The 14,258-nt window shown below is 45.2% G+C and overlaps 1 protein-coding gene across 2 annotated transcripts in view; it reads left to right on the top strand.

Annotated features, from left to right (window-relative positions):
• Window positions 1-13,191, top strand: part of Ednra (endothelin receptor type A) — a 60,471-nt gene extending 47,280 nt beyond the window's left edge. For both annotated transcript variants that reach the window (XM_050161567.1, XM_050161566.1), the window contains exons 4-8: window positions 1,613-1,811; window positions 5,358-5,510; window positions 8,940-9,073; window positions 9,424-9,532; window positions 11,103-13,191. In XM_050161567.1, the coding sequence (XP_050017524.1) occupies window positions 1,613-1,811; window positions 5,358-5,510; window positions 8,940-9,073; window positions 9,424-9,532; window positions 11,103-11,243 (736 nt within the window). In that variant the 3' untranslated portion in view covers window positions 11,244-13,191. The remainder of the gene's footprint in view (window positions 1-1,612; window positions 1,812-5,357; window positions 5,511-8,939; window positions 9,074-9,423; window positions 9,533-11,102) is intronic.
• Window positions 13,192-14,258: the final 1,067 nt, after the last annotated feature.

The raw sequence follows: 14,258 nt of genomic DNA, 5'->3' as shown, positions 1-14,258 counted from the left end.
CAAGAGGGTCAGGAGTTCAAGGTCATCCTAGGAAATGTTGTGAATTCTACATCCTGGGACATGAGACACTCCATGAGACACTGTCTCAATTCATACAAACACCATAATATTGAAATAAAAACTAAAATAAGCATGATTTCCTTTTTTAATTATTTATTTTTATCTTATGTGCATGAGTGTGTTGGGTCCCCTGCAACTGGAGTTACAGATAGCTGTGAGCTGCCATGTGGGTGCTGGGAATTGAACCCAGGTCCTCTAGAAGAGCAGTCAGTGCTCTTAACCACTGAGCCATCTCTCCAGCCCCAATAAACACGATTTCTTAATATCAGAGTTATTTATATTTTATTTCTTATTCATTTACCCTTATGCTCTATCATCACTATGAACTATTGTCTTCTCTTAGGTTGTTAGTCTGAAGGTTAGGAATGAAGGGTTTCATATTCCCTGGAACAGAGCTAAAATGTGAGATCCTTAACAATAGTTTAGCACTTGCAAAAACGGTATTTGTTGAGCCTGGTGCCTGGTAAAGCCCACTCTAATAATATCCTGAAGACAAAGGAAGGGAGGAAATATGGAATATGTGTGGTGATGATTCACTCAAGAATCACACACTTCATTAATAATCTTTCAAGTTTTGTTAATAAAGAGAAGCCGAAAGCGGTGGCCCATGTCTTTAAGCCCAGCACTCAGGAGTCTGAGGCAGGCAGATCTCTGTGAGTTCAAGGCCAACCTGGTCTACAAAGTGAGTTCCAGGATAGCTTGGAACTGTGTGGAATATGCATTGTGTGTGTGTGTGTGTGCGCGCGTGTGTGTGTGTGTGTGTGTGTGTGTGTGTGTGTGTGTGTGTGTGTGTACATATTGCTATAGAAAGAACTACCCTGCTCTCCTCCTGGTCCTCAGCGTACAGCTCACGGACACACCCACAGACTGGTATCTCTTTCTAAGTATGCCAAGGTTTTCTTTTCACTTTTGCCATTATTTGCTTACTTACTGCTTTATTGACAATTTCATACTTATATGCAATGTATTATGATTATATTCAGCCCCATTACCCTCTCTTGTCTCCTCTCTCTGAGCCCCTTCTTCCCGACTAGTCCTGTCTCCCACGCACCCCTCAGTTTAACTAGGTTACTTACGAGCATGGGTGGATGGTCATTTTACTGGAACATGAACAACTTGAACACTACTGAAGAAAAAGACACTGCCTCCCAGTACTACCATTAATGGCAATGACAGTTTCTCAGGAAGGGGGTGGGCACCAGCCCCATCATGATGGACTGCCGAAGGGCCCAGTCCTGTGAAGACCTCATGCAGGACTCCCATAGCTGCTACGTGCTCATGGTTACCGCATCTACATCATATCCGGATGACTATTTTATAGCACTCCTTAATCTTCTTTCTTAAGAGATTTCGGACAGCCTCGCCATGATGGGTAAACTGCTTTTGCTTTGTTTTGTTTTATTTCACATCAAGGCTCAAAGAAAATTCCCTGAAAGCCAATGGCGTTCTGCCAAGGGGAGGCACCTTCTAGTCAAAATTAGTTGAAACTATACTAACTTGATTTACCACCCTCCCTTCCCCCTCCCCCTCCTCTTCCCCTCCTCCTATTCAGGTACAGAGCAGTGGCCTCGTGGAGTCGTGTTCAAGGAATCGGGATCCCCTTGATTACCGCCATTGAAATTGTCTCCATCTGGGTCCTGTCCTTTATTCTGGCCATCCCAGAGGCCATCGGCTTCGTCATGGTACCGTTCGAATACCGGGGTGAGCAGTATCGAACCTGCATGCTCAACGCCACGACCAAGTTCATGGAGGTACTGAGCCCAGTTCACCCACCATATCCAGGTCAACATTATAAAGACCTGCTAAAGCCCTAAATGAATTAGCTGGGCAGGGAAACTCCGTCCTTCACTGTCCTCAGCTGCCAGGAAGGCAACGCTGGCCTTGTGTAGCCTCTTAAATAGAGCAGCTGTGTCCTCTCTCACTCTCCCCTCATAAGCGCAACTACAGACATTCCGTCCGACAGACACGGACGTGTCACTGAGAACGTGTGGGTTGCTCAGCTATAGTTCTGAACACAAGTCTTATTTTTCCTAAACGTACGTCACAAAACTCTTCTCCAGCAAAGCGAGCTGCACGCGTGCCCTGTGGGGAATCTGTAGCACACACAAACTGTAGATCCTGACCTCTACACACACTCGGCAAGGAATTGGACACCCAGAGTCCCGGAGGTCAGGCTCGCTCGCTGTAAACAGGCTGCCTTGCTGTCTGGGCTCATACTGACACGGACTCTAGGCCTGGCCCCCGGGAACACATCAGCATTGTTCTGAAAAGCTTAAGCACCTGCCTGAGTACACTGGGAAAGGCGGTTCAGAATTCATAATCCCTTTGCAAAACTGGTGGACAGAGAACAGAGGACAGAACCAGCAAGTTATCCATGCCCCCGAGGCGGGAGAGTTAAGTGTTTTGATGCCAGCATCACCTACTCAGGTCCACGTCACAGACAGCTCAAGCTAGGTTTTCCTAAGAGGGAAATTCACCAAGTTCATGATTTTGCACTTTATCGGTTATCCTGCTTGGACATTTTTATTTTAAAATTAAAAAAAAAATCATGAACACTGGCAACCTCAAAAATCCAAGTCTTTTTCTTATTGCCTTCTTAGCTAGGCCAGTTTACACAATGAAAAACAAGACAGTGGGTGGCGCAGCCCATGGTTAGGGTTTGGAAACGGGAGGAGCACATAAGCATTAGACTGTCCAAAGAAAGGCAGCAGAGGAGGAGGGTCCTGCGAGAAGGCCCTTTCAAGCCCTGGAAATAGACCAGATGAAGCAGGCAGCATCCTAAAGGGTTTGAGGTGAGGGAGGCTGAGTGCCGGCAGGGAGGGCCGTGGGTTGCAATAAGGGTTTAAGTCAGATTGGTGAGGTTTCGGAGTTCGTCCCAAGCCTGGAATAAACACACTTATTTTTCTAACATGACCTCCCATCTACTTTCAGCTCCCCTCTTCACCTTTGCTCGACTCTAGACTGGCCCAAAGCCCTCTCCAGTCCCTAGCTAATCAGGTTCAAAACAAAACTGTGCCCCCTTTCTCAGTAGGCCTCTGAGATGGGGGTGTGGGGGCTACTGCAGCCAGCTCTGTCCTGGGTCACCTACCAGCCCCCAGGCAGCTGCTTCTAGGCCACACCCACTGGCCCTCAGTTATGTGGGAAGAGGATACAAGAGTGGGGTGGGTGGAGGAGGGAGTGGAGGGGGTGGGGCAGCCTTAGAGGATGTTTGTGCTTGCAAACAAGGACAGAGTTGGATTTTTTTATTTTTTTACGTTCCAGACAGAGATCCTTCTGCAGTAGGTACACTAGGGGAGATCTGTTTAACAATCTGGAAAAACAAACTTCTTTGGGAGTCTGTACTTCATCTGGGATTGAATTTCGGGAGTTTAGGAGCTTGGATGGGAAAAGAATGTGTTTGTTTTCACTGAGGTCCTCTGACTTTAAAGGTCGACAATAGCCTGTCAGTGGTGGCTCACGTCCTTATTCCCAGCGCTCGGGAGGCAGAGGCAGGTGGATCTCTGTGAATTGCAGCCAACCAGAATAAGTTCCAGGACAGCCAGAGCTACACAGAGAAAAGCTATCTCAAAAAAAACAAAAACCAAAACCAAAACAAAACAGAAGTGTAGTTAGCAAAGCGCTGTGACGTTTAAGGGCGCTGTGACTTCTTAGCAAGAAGCAAGTGGGTGCAGTCCTGACGTGTTAGCGCTCACTGCTGGCATTAATGCTTGATGCCTGGCAGCTTTTTAAGCCATTATATTATTTAGCAGGACCCATATGCTATGCAATTTTCTGCTGAATACATATCTTTATCAGAATTTTATTCTCAGTATTTTGGTAACTCCATTTCAATGTAATTGGTTTCCCTTATGAACAGTTAACTTTGTGCCCTTTTTTTCCACTGTGACATTTAACTTTGTGCTTTTTTAAAATACAATGCTGATGTCTAGGAATTTTACCAGTTGATAAAATGATAAAGTTCAATCCCCAGAATCCATGTAAAGAGCTGGGCTTGTAGCCCAGTGCTGGGAAGGCAAAGGATTGCAGGTCCACAGGCTTTGGCCAGGAAGCCTAGTCAAAGTGGCCAGCCATAGGTCCCAGTGGGACACCCTGTCTCAACAAACAAGGCAGATGCTTTCTGAAGAATGGTATCTAAGGTTGTTCTACCCTACACACACACACACACACACACACACACACACACACACACGAGTATTGTTCTCGGAAGGAACCCTCATGTTCACCAGATTTCCAAGGGGGTCTATGGCATTTGACAGTTAAGAAGCCTTGTCTTAACTTTTGCCTTCTGGAACTATTTTTAGATTATTTAAACAGTCATAAAAGGTTCCTTTCCACGTCCAGAAGCTGTCAGGATTTAGGAAATAGGGTGACCGTATTGAGCTATTACAAGAGGCTACATTACCCTCATAATATAAGAGTCTGGAGAAAAAGCATGAGAAGTTAAAAAGCATGCCTTCCCAAGTTGGAGGTTAATTCAGTAAAGCATTTGAGTATCATTATCCAACTTTCAGTGTATTCTCCTTTAAAAAGACAGAAAACGAGGGCTGGAGAGATGGCTCAGTGGTTCAGAGTACTGACTGCTTTCTCAGAGGACCTGGCACCCTCACACATAGATGCAGACAGAGAATAAAAATAAATCAAGTTGTAAAAAAGAAAACTGAACAGTTTGGATTTGTATAACTCCTTGCCGAGAGAGACATATTGCAGCCTTTAGCTGCCATGTTCCAGGTCAGTAGTTTCCAGGTGGCAAGTATTAGGAGAGAGAGTGGAGTTATTGATGGCTGCGCTGCTGGACTCTGGGGTCACATAGCAGACATACCAAGCAAAAGGTTAAGTCCACTCACCGCAGCCACAGATAAGCCATTCCGTTAGCTTTCACTGTTCCTACATGAGTACGCTTTAACTACACTGATCTTATCTAAACGTTGAGGCTCATCAATACTCAAAGATGAAGTGTCTCGGATCCCATTTTATGAACTTCAAGAGGAGACTCTTTGTACTGCTAGAGCTCCTCTGTTGTGTGATAGAAGTTGGAATGAGGGTCTCAGAAGTCTCCTTGTAGAGATGAGGAGATAATTTTGAAACGCATGTTTTTCATGTGCTGCAGTTTTGAGTACAGAACTTGCCTAAATCCACCGCTAAAAAATAAAAGTAAATATTGAGCATAATGCAAGTTCTTTCCTGCTGTCAAAGAGGGAACACGTGACTGCATCTGTAAGCACAAAGGGTGGCGTGGGCAGGATGCTGCACAGTCTTCTTACGTCCCATGCCCCTCTTCCCTTTTCCTCACTGGACAGTTTTACCAAGACGTGAAGGACTGGTGGCTCTTCGGCTTCTACTTCTGCATGCCGCTGGTGTGCACGGCCATCTTCTACACCCTCATGACCTGTGAGATGCTCAACAGGAGGAATGGCAGCTTGCGGATTGCCCTCAGTGAACACCTCAAGCAGGTAAGTCTCACAGTTGCCGGGAACTCGGCCGAGGCCATTTGGGATGAACAAGCCCGTGAATGCAAGCACTTGCTTACAGAAGCATCACAGTCGGCTGCAACTGCACAAATGACCCTGGCTTCAGTAAGATTAAAACGGATTGAAAACCGTCATCATTTCTTACAGTGTCTTCTCCATGCTAAGATACATTGAAATAAGCAAACATCAGTGTGTTACAATTCCCTAAGCTAGCCAGCACAGTAATGTGTTGTACAGATGTGTGGTCTAGGAGTGACAAGCTGGACCACACAGCCTCCTGTGAGGTAGATAATACCATCCAGGAGTGTGTTAGTACACGCTATGGTGTTTGCACAGTGTTGAAACTGCCCCGCTACACATTTTTCAGAACATGTCTCTGTCTTTAAGCAGCACATGACCATGTGTTATATAACAGATTTATGCTGATTTTCTAAAAATAAAAATGTTCTCCCATAGCTGTTTTCTTTACATAGCCTTAGGAATTCCTGTTGGGAAGTGGGAATCCTGCCTGTACACCAGATGGCCCTGGGAGGCTGGGCTTAAAGATAGTTAGCTCGAAAAGTGTATTGAGCATGCGTGTATGGGTGCATTGAAATGGGCTTGTGGCTGTGCCAGGACGGAAAGATGCTCATCCTCCCCTGTGCGTTTTGTAGTCTAGTTGTGAATAAAACACAAATGCAGACAATTAGAAAACAGAACGATGCAGGGCAGTCCAAGCAGCCATAGAAGACGAAGCCGGGGCCTGGATGAAATGGAACTGGAGACACTGCCTGTGAATGCGGGAGAAAGCAGAGGACAAAAGCTGTCTCAGTTGGAGGATGAGGCAATGGGAAACGGGAAAACAGGAATCAGTTTGGTCAGATGAGCACCTCAAACAAGACTCATGATAGGAAAACTGACTGAACACAGAAAAGGAGATAAAATCGTGGAGACCCAAAGTCTCAGAAGGAATTTGGACATGCCAATGGGAGCTAATGTGTCCTGTCGGCAGCAGCTAGAACAGTCATATGGACTTCCTAATCACATGACATTGGGCAAATTACTTCATGTCTCTAAGCTTTTAGGTTCTCATAAGCATGTAGTAATATGTTTACAGATTGCCTAAGGTGTATGAAGTGCCTAACAGTGTCCAGTTCCTAGTACACACTCAGCAAATAATTCACTTATGTTGATTCATAAAGTGGAGGTGCAAGTGAGTGCTTGGCAGCAGTGGGAGAGTACATATGAACATATAACATGGGAGAGTACATGTGAACACATAATAACATGGGAGAGTACATGCGAACATATAATAACATGGGAGAGTACATACGAACATATAATAACATGGGAGAGTACATGCGAAAATATAATAACATGGGAGAGTACATGCGAACATATACTAACATGGGAGAGTAATGCGAACATATACTAACATGGGAGAGTAATGCGAACATATAATAACATGGGAGAGTACATGCGAACATATAATAACATGGGAGAGTACATATAACATAATAACACGGGGAGAGTACGTACGAATATATAATAACACGGGGAGAGTACATACCAATATATAATAACACGGGGAGAGTACTTACAAACACTCAATCACATAGTGGGAGAGTACATACGAACACTCAGTGACAGGGAAGAGTACATACGAACACTCAGTCACAGTGGGAGAGTACATTCAGTGGCGGGGGAGAGTACATATGAATATTCCATGACAACAAAGGCAGTGAAGCTGTTGCTGGAGCCCCTAAAGCTAGCCATATAATTATCACACACAAGCACACATCAGCACCCTTTCAGTCACTGAGCTTCAGCCCTTGCCTGCAAACCGGCCATAATAATACATGAATGTGCTTTTATGAGACTCTCAGGAGGGAATGTGCACATGCGTGCTCTGTGAAGTCTACTGTGTTCCACAAATGGTAGCTATTACCTTTGACTGACAGGAGTGTTTATGTTGAGAAACTGTAGCCCGACTTTGTTCAGGCATCAATGTTGCAGATACTTCAAGCTCAAAAATAACCCTTTAAGGCCAGTTGTGGTGGTGCAGTCTTCAATCCCAGCAGTAGGGTGGCTGAGGCAGGTGGATCTTTACGAGTTTGAACCCAGCCTGTTGTACAGAGTGAGCCCCAGGCCAGTCAAGGATAGTAAATAAACATTGTCTCAAAAATAAACAAGCAAAAACAAAAAAAAATAAAACTAACTAACCCAGCTTTCCAGAGCCCCCAGCCTGCAAAGCGGAATGCTGTCTGTCCCTCCACACAATGCTCCGGAACCACACCCCAGCTGGTGTCATGACTGTGGGGGATTAAAGGCTTCAGTCCTCTGGGCCACAGCAGCAGTTTGGTATGAGAGTCTCTGCGAAGGGCTCAACTGCATATGTTTATTTTAGGCTTCCTGAACTTAATGTTAGAAGCCTCCAATTGAGGCAGCATTATTTTCCCGCAGTCTGTTTCCAGTCAGCTTTGTTTGGTGTTGATTGACCCCAGTTACAGACAGTTTGCATTTTATGTCCCTAGTTCTGCTTCTGACTGTGTGTTTGGGGGGGGAGGGGGGAGGCAATTCCCAACCTATAGCTGCTAAGACCAGGAGCAGACCCAGAGAGCGGTGAAGCTTCAGTTGGAGTCAGTGCCTCATCAGCACCCAACGCTTCCCACCATCGCTGCTCATAGCCCCCACCCTTGCCCTTCTGTTTGCAAAAAGCAGGTCTCGGGAAACTATATGGCACTAAAAAGGAATTTTAAAATTAAAAGCAAATTTCAACCCAGGCATAGTGGCACGTGCCTATAATGAGGCAAAGAGATCTCTTGGGCCCAGGAATTCACAACCAGCATGGACAACAAAGCAAGACCCTGTCTCAAACAAAATAAGTAAACAGTAAATAAAAGCAAAACAGTTGTAACAGTAGTTTCAAAATCAGAAACAAGTGGAAATGGGCTGCTTTCTCTATACACTTGTTCGCTTGGGGGCTGTGTCCAGTCACCTTGGCTGTCATGCCAACTGCCTGACACTCAGCTGTCAACTAACTTTAAGGAGTGGCCTCTAGCCCTCCGCACTCCTCGAAAGCACACATGCCCTCAACAAACACACATGCTCCCATGCTTAAACTCACAAACACACATGCTGCATGCTTAAACTCACAAACACACATGTCCTCATGCTTAGATTAAACCACGGTGTAGACTCTGGCCACTTCCTGATGTTCTGGCATCGACCTCTACCGTTGTCCTCAGGACAACATGAGCCCCGGCAACTGAGCAAAGGCGTTGCTAATGATGCTTCCATGAGACAGTTGCACTCTGGGTATTAAAATGCAGCCGTCGTGTGAGGGCCACTCTCTCCTCCCTCTGGTGTGTCACTATTCCGCCCCGTGGCGGCACTCACCTCTCTCCTTTTCTGCTTTACACTCTCCCCTAGCGCCGAGAAGTGGCGAAGACCGTGTTCTGTTTGGTTGTCATCTTTGCGCTCTGCTGGCTCCCTCTTCACTTAAGCCGCATTTTGAAGAAGACCGTGTACGACGAGACGGAAAAGACCCGATGTGAACTGCTCAGGTGCCATTCCGGGCGCCCGCTGAACAACCAGTCTCCCAGCTTTCCACGTTTATAGAATGTTTGCCTTCTTACCAGCTCTGAAACGTAACATTCTAACCTTAGTTATATGTTTTTAGCTGACACAGCCCCTAACTGATCCCAAAATGTGAGTCCTGTCTGTTCCCTTCCTAAAGCCGGGCACAGGGATTGCCTCTAACCCCAGCATTGGGCCTGCTGCCCTTCTTACAAATGTCCCACCTGCCACTGTGAGACATGGCTTTGGGGCATGAGAAATGCTCATCTGAGGGACAAATGCTGCTTACAGGTTTCCAAGTGGCATGTTCTGATGACACTGTTTTCTTTTGATCTAGCTTCTTGTTGCTCATGGATTACATCGGTATCAACTTGGCAACCATGAATTCTTGCATAAACCCAATAGCTCTGTATTTTGTGAGCAAGAAATTCAAAAATTGTTTCCAGGTAAGACTGTTTTGCAAGCTCTCTAAGGGCTACCGGCTCAGTGTGTCCCACACCCAATGGGCATAGGCCACTCCATTTCTTCCTGCTTTGACCAGGCATGTTTCTCTTCATTTAAGAAATGAAAATTGCTTCTTGCTGCCTAGAAAGAAAGTCAGACTTGAACAGAGCGGAAGAGCGGTATATATTCAGATGACATATTCACAGGTTAAAGGTAAAAGGACTGTCTTTACCGCATGCCAGTTTAGTGCCTCCCTTCAAGAGGAATGCTCAAACGTAAGCACCATACGCTGGAAATACAGAAAGCTGATCCACACCTTTCATTGTCTTAGACGTGAACTAGTCTTAGGCAAACATGAGCTCTGTGGCTGAAGAAGCTCTCGCTAACCGCAATTAATGGTGCATTTGATAGCATTCCTTTCCCAGTTGGAGAGGTGATCCGGCAGGAAAGGGCATTTACTGCTCTTGTAGAGGCCTCAGGCTCCACTCCTAGTACTCACATGGTAGCTTCGAGCCATCTGGAACTACAGTTCCAGGGCATTCCATTCATTGGGTGGTATCCTGATTCATTGGGTGGTATCCTCAGTACCTCAAAGCCCACCCTCACAGTGACACACAAGGCCGTACCCACTCCAACAAAGCCACACCTAATAGTGCCACTCCCTATGACATTATAGAATTATGGGAGCCAATTACATGCAAACTACCACAAGATGATAGAGAGATAGTAGAGAGATAGACAGACAGACAGACAGATCGTAGACAGATGAATGGATGGATGGACAGACAGACAAACAGATACATATACACACACAATAAGTACCCAGTATGAGTAGCTGGCTATTGCTTAACATAGAGAAGGAAAACAGTAACTGCTCTCACAGAACCCATGATCTAAACAAAGACAGACATATCACTCAGAGGTTGGTACAAGCAGGTGAGAGTTGGTGACGGAGCTTCACTGCCATGACTTTGAGGTCTCCCAAAGGCTACAAACCACAAAGTGCTGGGACTAACATAGTTTGGCTCACATACAGGTCCCAACTTGTGTATTTATATATTAATTATAGGACAAAAACAATTTCCTGTTAAAAATCCTCAGAAACTAAAACACACTCCCAAAGGAGAGAGTCCAGTCTGGAGAGCCCTGCCTTGCAATTTCCATTCTGCTCTTTTCCTTGGACCCCACTCTCATCCTTTATAAAGAGGTGTCAACAGCCCTACAGCGGGGCTGTAAGGAAGGCTAGCGGAGGTACTGATAGATGCCAGCACCTCATAAGGAATACACTCTGATGAAAGCGGGTACCGGGCCCTTTCCCAGCCGATCTCCTCATGCCCTGAAAGAGCCTCCTCTCCAACCAGCACTGCTGTCCCTCTTCCTAGCTGTGAAGAACACAATTAAAACAAAAAGCTAGCAACTTCTGCTCCTAATCTCTACCTTGACAAGCTCCAGCTGTCCTCAGTTGTCCATGGGCATCGAGCCCTCGCTGGTGATCCCCAAGCCTTCACGTGTGGCTAGGAATGGGCGGGCTGACTCAGTCCCTCACACACCCTCTCTCTTTCCCACCCCCAGTCGTGCCTCTGCTGCTGTTGTCACCAGTCCAAAAGCCTCATGACCTCGGTCCCCATGAACGGAACAAGCATCCAGTGGAAGAATCACGACCAGAACAACCACAACACAGAAAGGAGCAGCCACAAGGACAGCCTGAACTAGATGAGCTAGTCCTCTGCAGATTCGCCAGTCACTGTGTCTTCAAGTCCTGGCGGGGAAAACGGACACACAGCAGCGGACCTCCCTAAAGCTCCCAAATTCTCTCCCTTGGTCCTTCTCTAATTCAACCCAAGAAAAGAAAAGCACTCCTGCCCTCCCAACAGCATGTGGTGGAACGGCTTCCAGCCACAGTCAATGGGTCTACCTAAAAATTTGCATATTTTGCATGTCATATCCAACACTTGAAAATTATGAGAGCTGAGGGAGATCGTTCAAGGAACCCATACAATATCTGCAGTCTTTGCAGGAACACAGAGTTTGAAAGTTCAACCAGCATTCAGGCAGTTCTATGGGGCAGTGAGTAAGAATGTTCAGCAGAGGACCCTAGAGCAGTGGTTCTCAACCTTCCTAACACTGCAACCCTATAAGACAGCTCCTCAGATTGTGGTGACCTCCAACCATGAATCATTTTTCTTTGTATTTCATAACTGTAATTTTTCTACTGTTATGAATCATAACGTAAATATCTGATATTTCTAATGATCTTGGGTGAGCCCTCTGAAAGAGCCATTCGACCCCAAAGGGGTCTGACCCCACAGGTTGAGAACCACTGCTCTAGCGATTCTACTGGGTTTAGTGGCACATGCCTGTAATCATGGAACTGAAGAAGCGAGGCAAAGGCAATCAGGAGTTTGAGGTTAGTCTCATCCTCGTGGTTCATAAAAGCCTGGGCTATATAATATTCTGTGTCAGAAATACAGATTTTAAAAAAGTTTAGAGATAATGACAAGATTCTTTTCGTTAGCCAGAAGCACTGTGAGGCTAAAGTCCTTTGGAGATGTCATTTGGTGTTAGTGTTTTATATCTGATTGTCCCTCTTATTTGCATATACTCAGAAGAAGGTGCAGATGAGAGGATGGCATCGATGAGCAATGGGGCATGTTTCTGTGTCACTGTTTATTTGCAAACGTGACTTCTAAAGCTGCCACAAATGCAGCCAGAGCCTGGCACTGCCGGAGCAGTGTAGTAGCTGCTCAACAAAGAATTTTTAAGGCCCTCTATTTTCTTTTTTTCTTCCTTTTTTTAATGATGTTTTTATTAGATCATATTTGGATTTGGTTTTATTTAAATTTTGAGACAGGACTTCACTATGTACATCAAGCTAGCCCCTGAACTCACAGATATCCACCTGTTGCTGCCTCCCAAGTGCTGGAATTAATGGCGTGTGCCATTACATCTGGCGTGAGCATATTTTTATGTCAAATTAAAAATAATAACACTTGGGAGCTGGACAAGATGGCATATGCGACATGCTTAAGGCTCTTAACACATGGGGAGGCTGAGGCAGGATGACTGTGAGTGTCGTCACAGTGGGAGGGATTCCACCTTAAGATAATAGCTATTAATAATAATACTGACATCCTCCAGTTCTAGTTCTCATAACCCATCTTTGGCAATGTGAAGGCATGTCCTGAAGCTAAGGTGAGTCGCTGGAGTGTGCCTGAGACGCCCAGTGCCATGCCGGAAGCATCCCTAGGAGGAAAATGCTCAGTGGTTCTTGAGGACCTGAAAATCTTCTCTAAGTTCTGCAGTAGTAGCACGTACATGATGTGTAGTCCCTTTCGTGCACTCGGTTTCTTCCACAGCGATGACTGGCTACAGGCTTTCCTGCTCATTCCTTTTTCCAGGCAGGGAACAATGTCATAGTGGCCAAAAAAAGCTGATTGTGTTGAGTGAAATGTATTATACCTGCGTGAGCCTTTAACTCTTCACTCCTCTCTGATATAAACTTCAGTCTCTATCCTGTCCCCAGATTCCCAATGGTCACCATTTCAAAGGGCCCTCAGTAATTCTACTGGGCATTTTCCCAGATGTTTACAGACTGTGAGAATGACAAATATCTTTTATTCTGTATGTATATAAATATATAAATAATTGTAAATTTCTTGTAGCCAAATTTTCTGTGATAGTCTCTATGGAATGTGTGAGTGTGTGTGTGTGTGTGTGTGTGTGTGTGTGTGTGTGTGTAAGTACGTATGGATTTAATATAATCTTAGGATGCCTTGTGTTTTTACCAAAGCACATGACCGGGAATGGATTCTAGCTAGTTGTTCATTATATAACCCATAAGAACCTCAAGTGTTCCATACCTGTGACTCGGTTACCATTACAGATTGTGGACAGCATCATCCAAGGGAATGAGCCATAAGCTAGCAGTTGGGGATTTTGTCAGGTTGGATGACTTGAAAAAGCAGCATTCGGAGCCATAGAGTTGTCCATGCTGGAGCAAGGTGTTTTGTAGTTGGAAGTATCATACTTCACTCTTTATTTCCTTGAGTGTCTTTTTATTTGTGTGTGTGTGTGTGTGTGTGTGTGTGTGTGTGTGTGTGTGTGTGGTTACTTTTTGTACTGGGGATTAAGCCCATGACCATATGCTAGGCAAGTGTTCTACCATAAAGCAACATCCCCAGCCCAGAATTACTTTTGTTCTAATCCTCAACTGTGGTACAACTGAAAAGCAGCCTGGAGTTTCTGCCATATGCTTGGCTTATAGATAGACTGTTGGTGAAAAACTAGCGATGTTGACTTGTGTCACCATATTTTTATTACAGTCACCACATCAGGTTGTTTGGACTGCAGGACTGAGACATACTGTCCCTCTGCGTGGTAGTAGTCAAGCCCCATTGCACCACTGGAGTGTCACACACATGCCTATAATTAGATATAGATGCACACAGTTTTGTTTATGAGACCGTTGTCTTCTTAAAGATGCTTTTTTTACATATAAAATACATGTTTTAAATCCAGAACCTCTTAGATCTGAATACACAGGCTTTGGTGTGCATTTTGCTCTTGGACTGATAACTATGGCTCACTCATACAAACAGTTCTAATTTCTACCTTTACCATATTTCCAGCAAATTACTTTGTCGAAATGAGGGAGAAGCTAAGGGCCTGGGTTGGTAGTGTCCTTAAACAGAAAATAAAGGTTTACAAAAACATTGCAAGTGTCCTTCT

This window comes from Alexandromys fortis, unplaced genomic scaffold (assembly GCF_014885135.2).
Source record: "Alexandromys fortis isolate MF-2015 unplaced genomic scaffold, M_Fortis_MF-2015_v1.1 scaffold_127, whole genome shotgun sequence".
Classification (NCBI taxonomy): Eukaryota; Metazoa; Chordata; class Mammalia; order Rodentia; family Cricetidae; genus Alexandromys; species Alexandromys fortis.
Note: the sequence above shows the minus strand (reverse complement) of the source record. Positions and strands in the feature narration are given on the sequence as shown.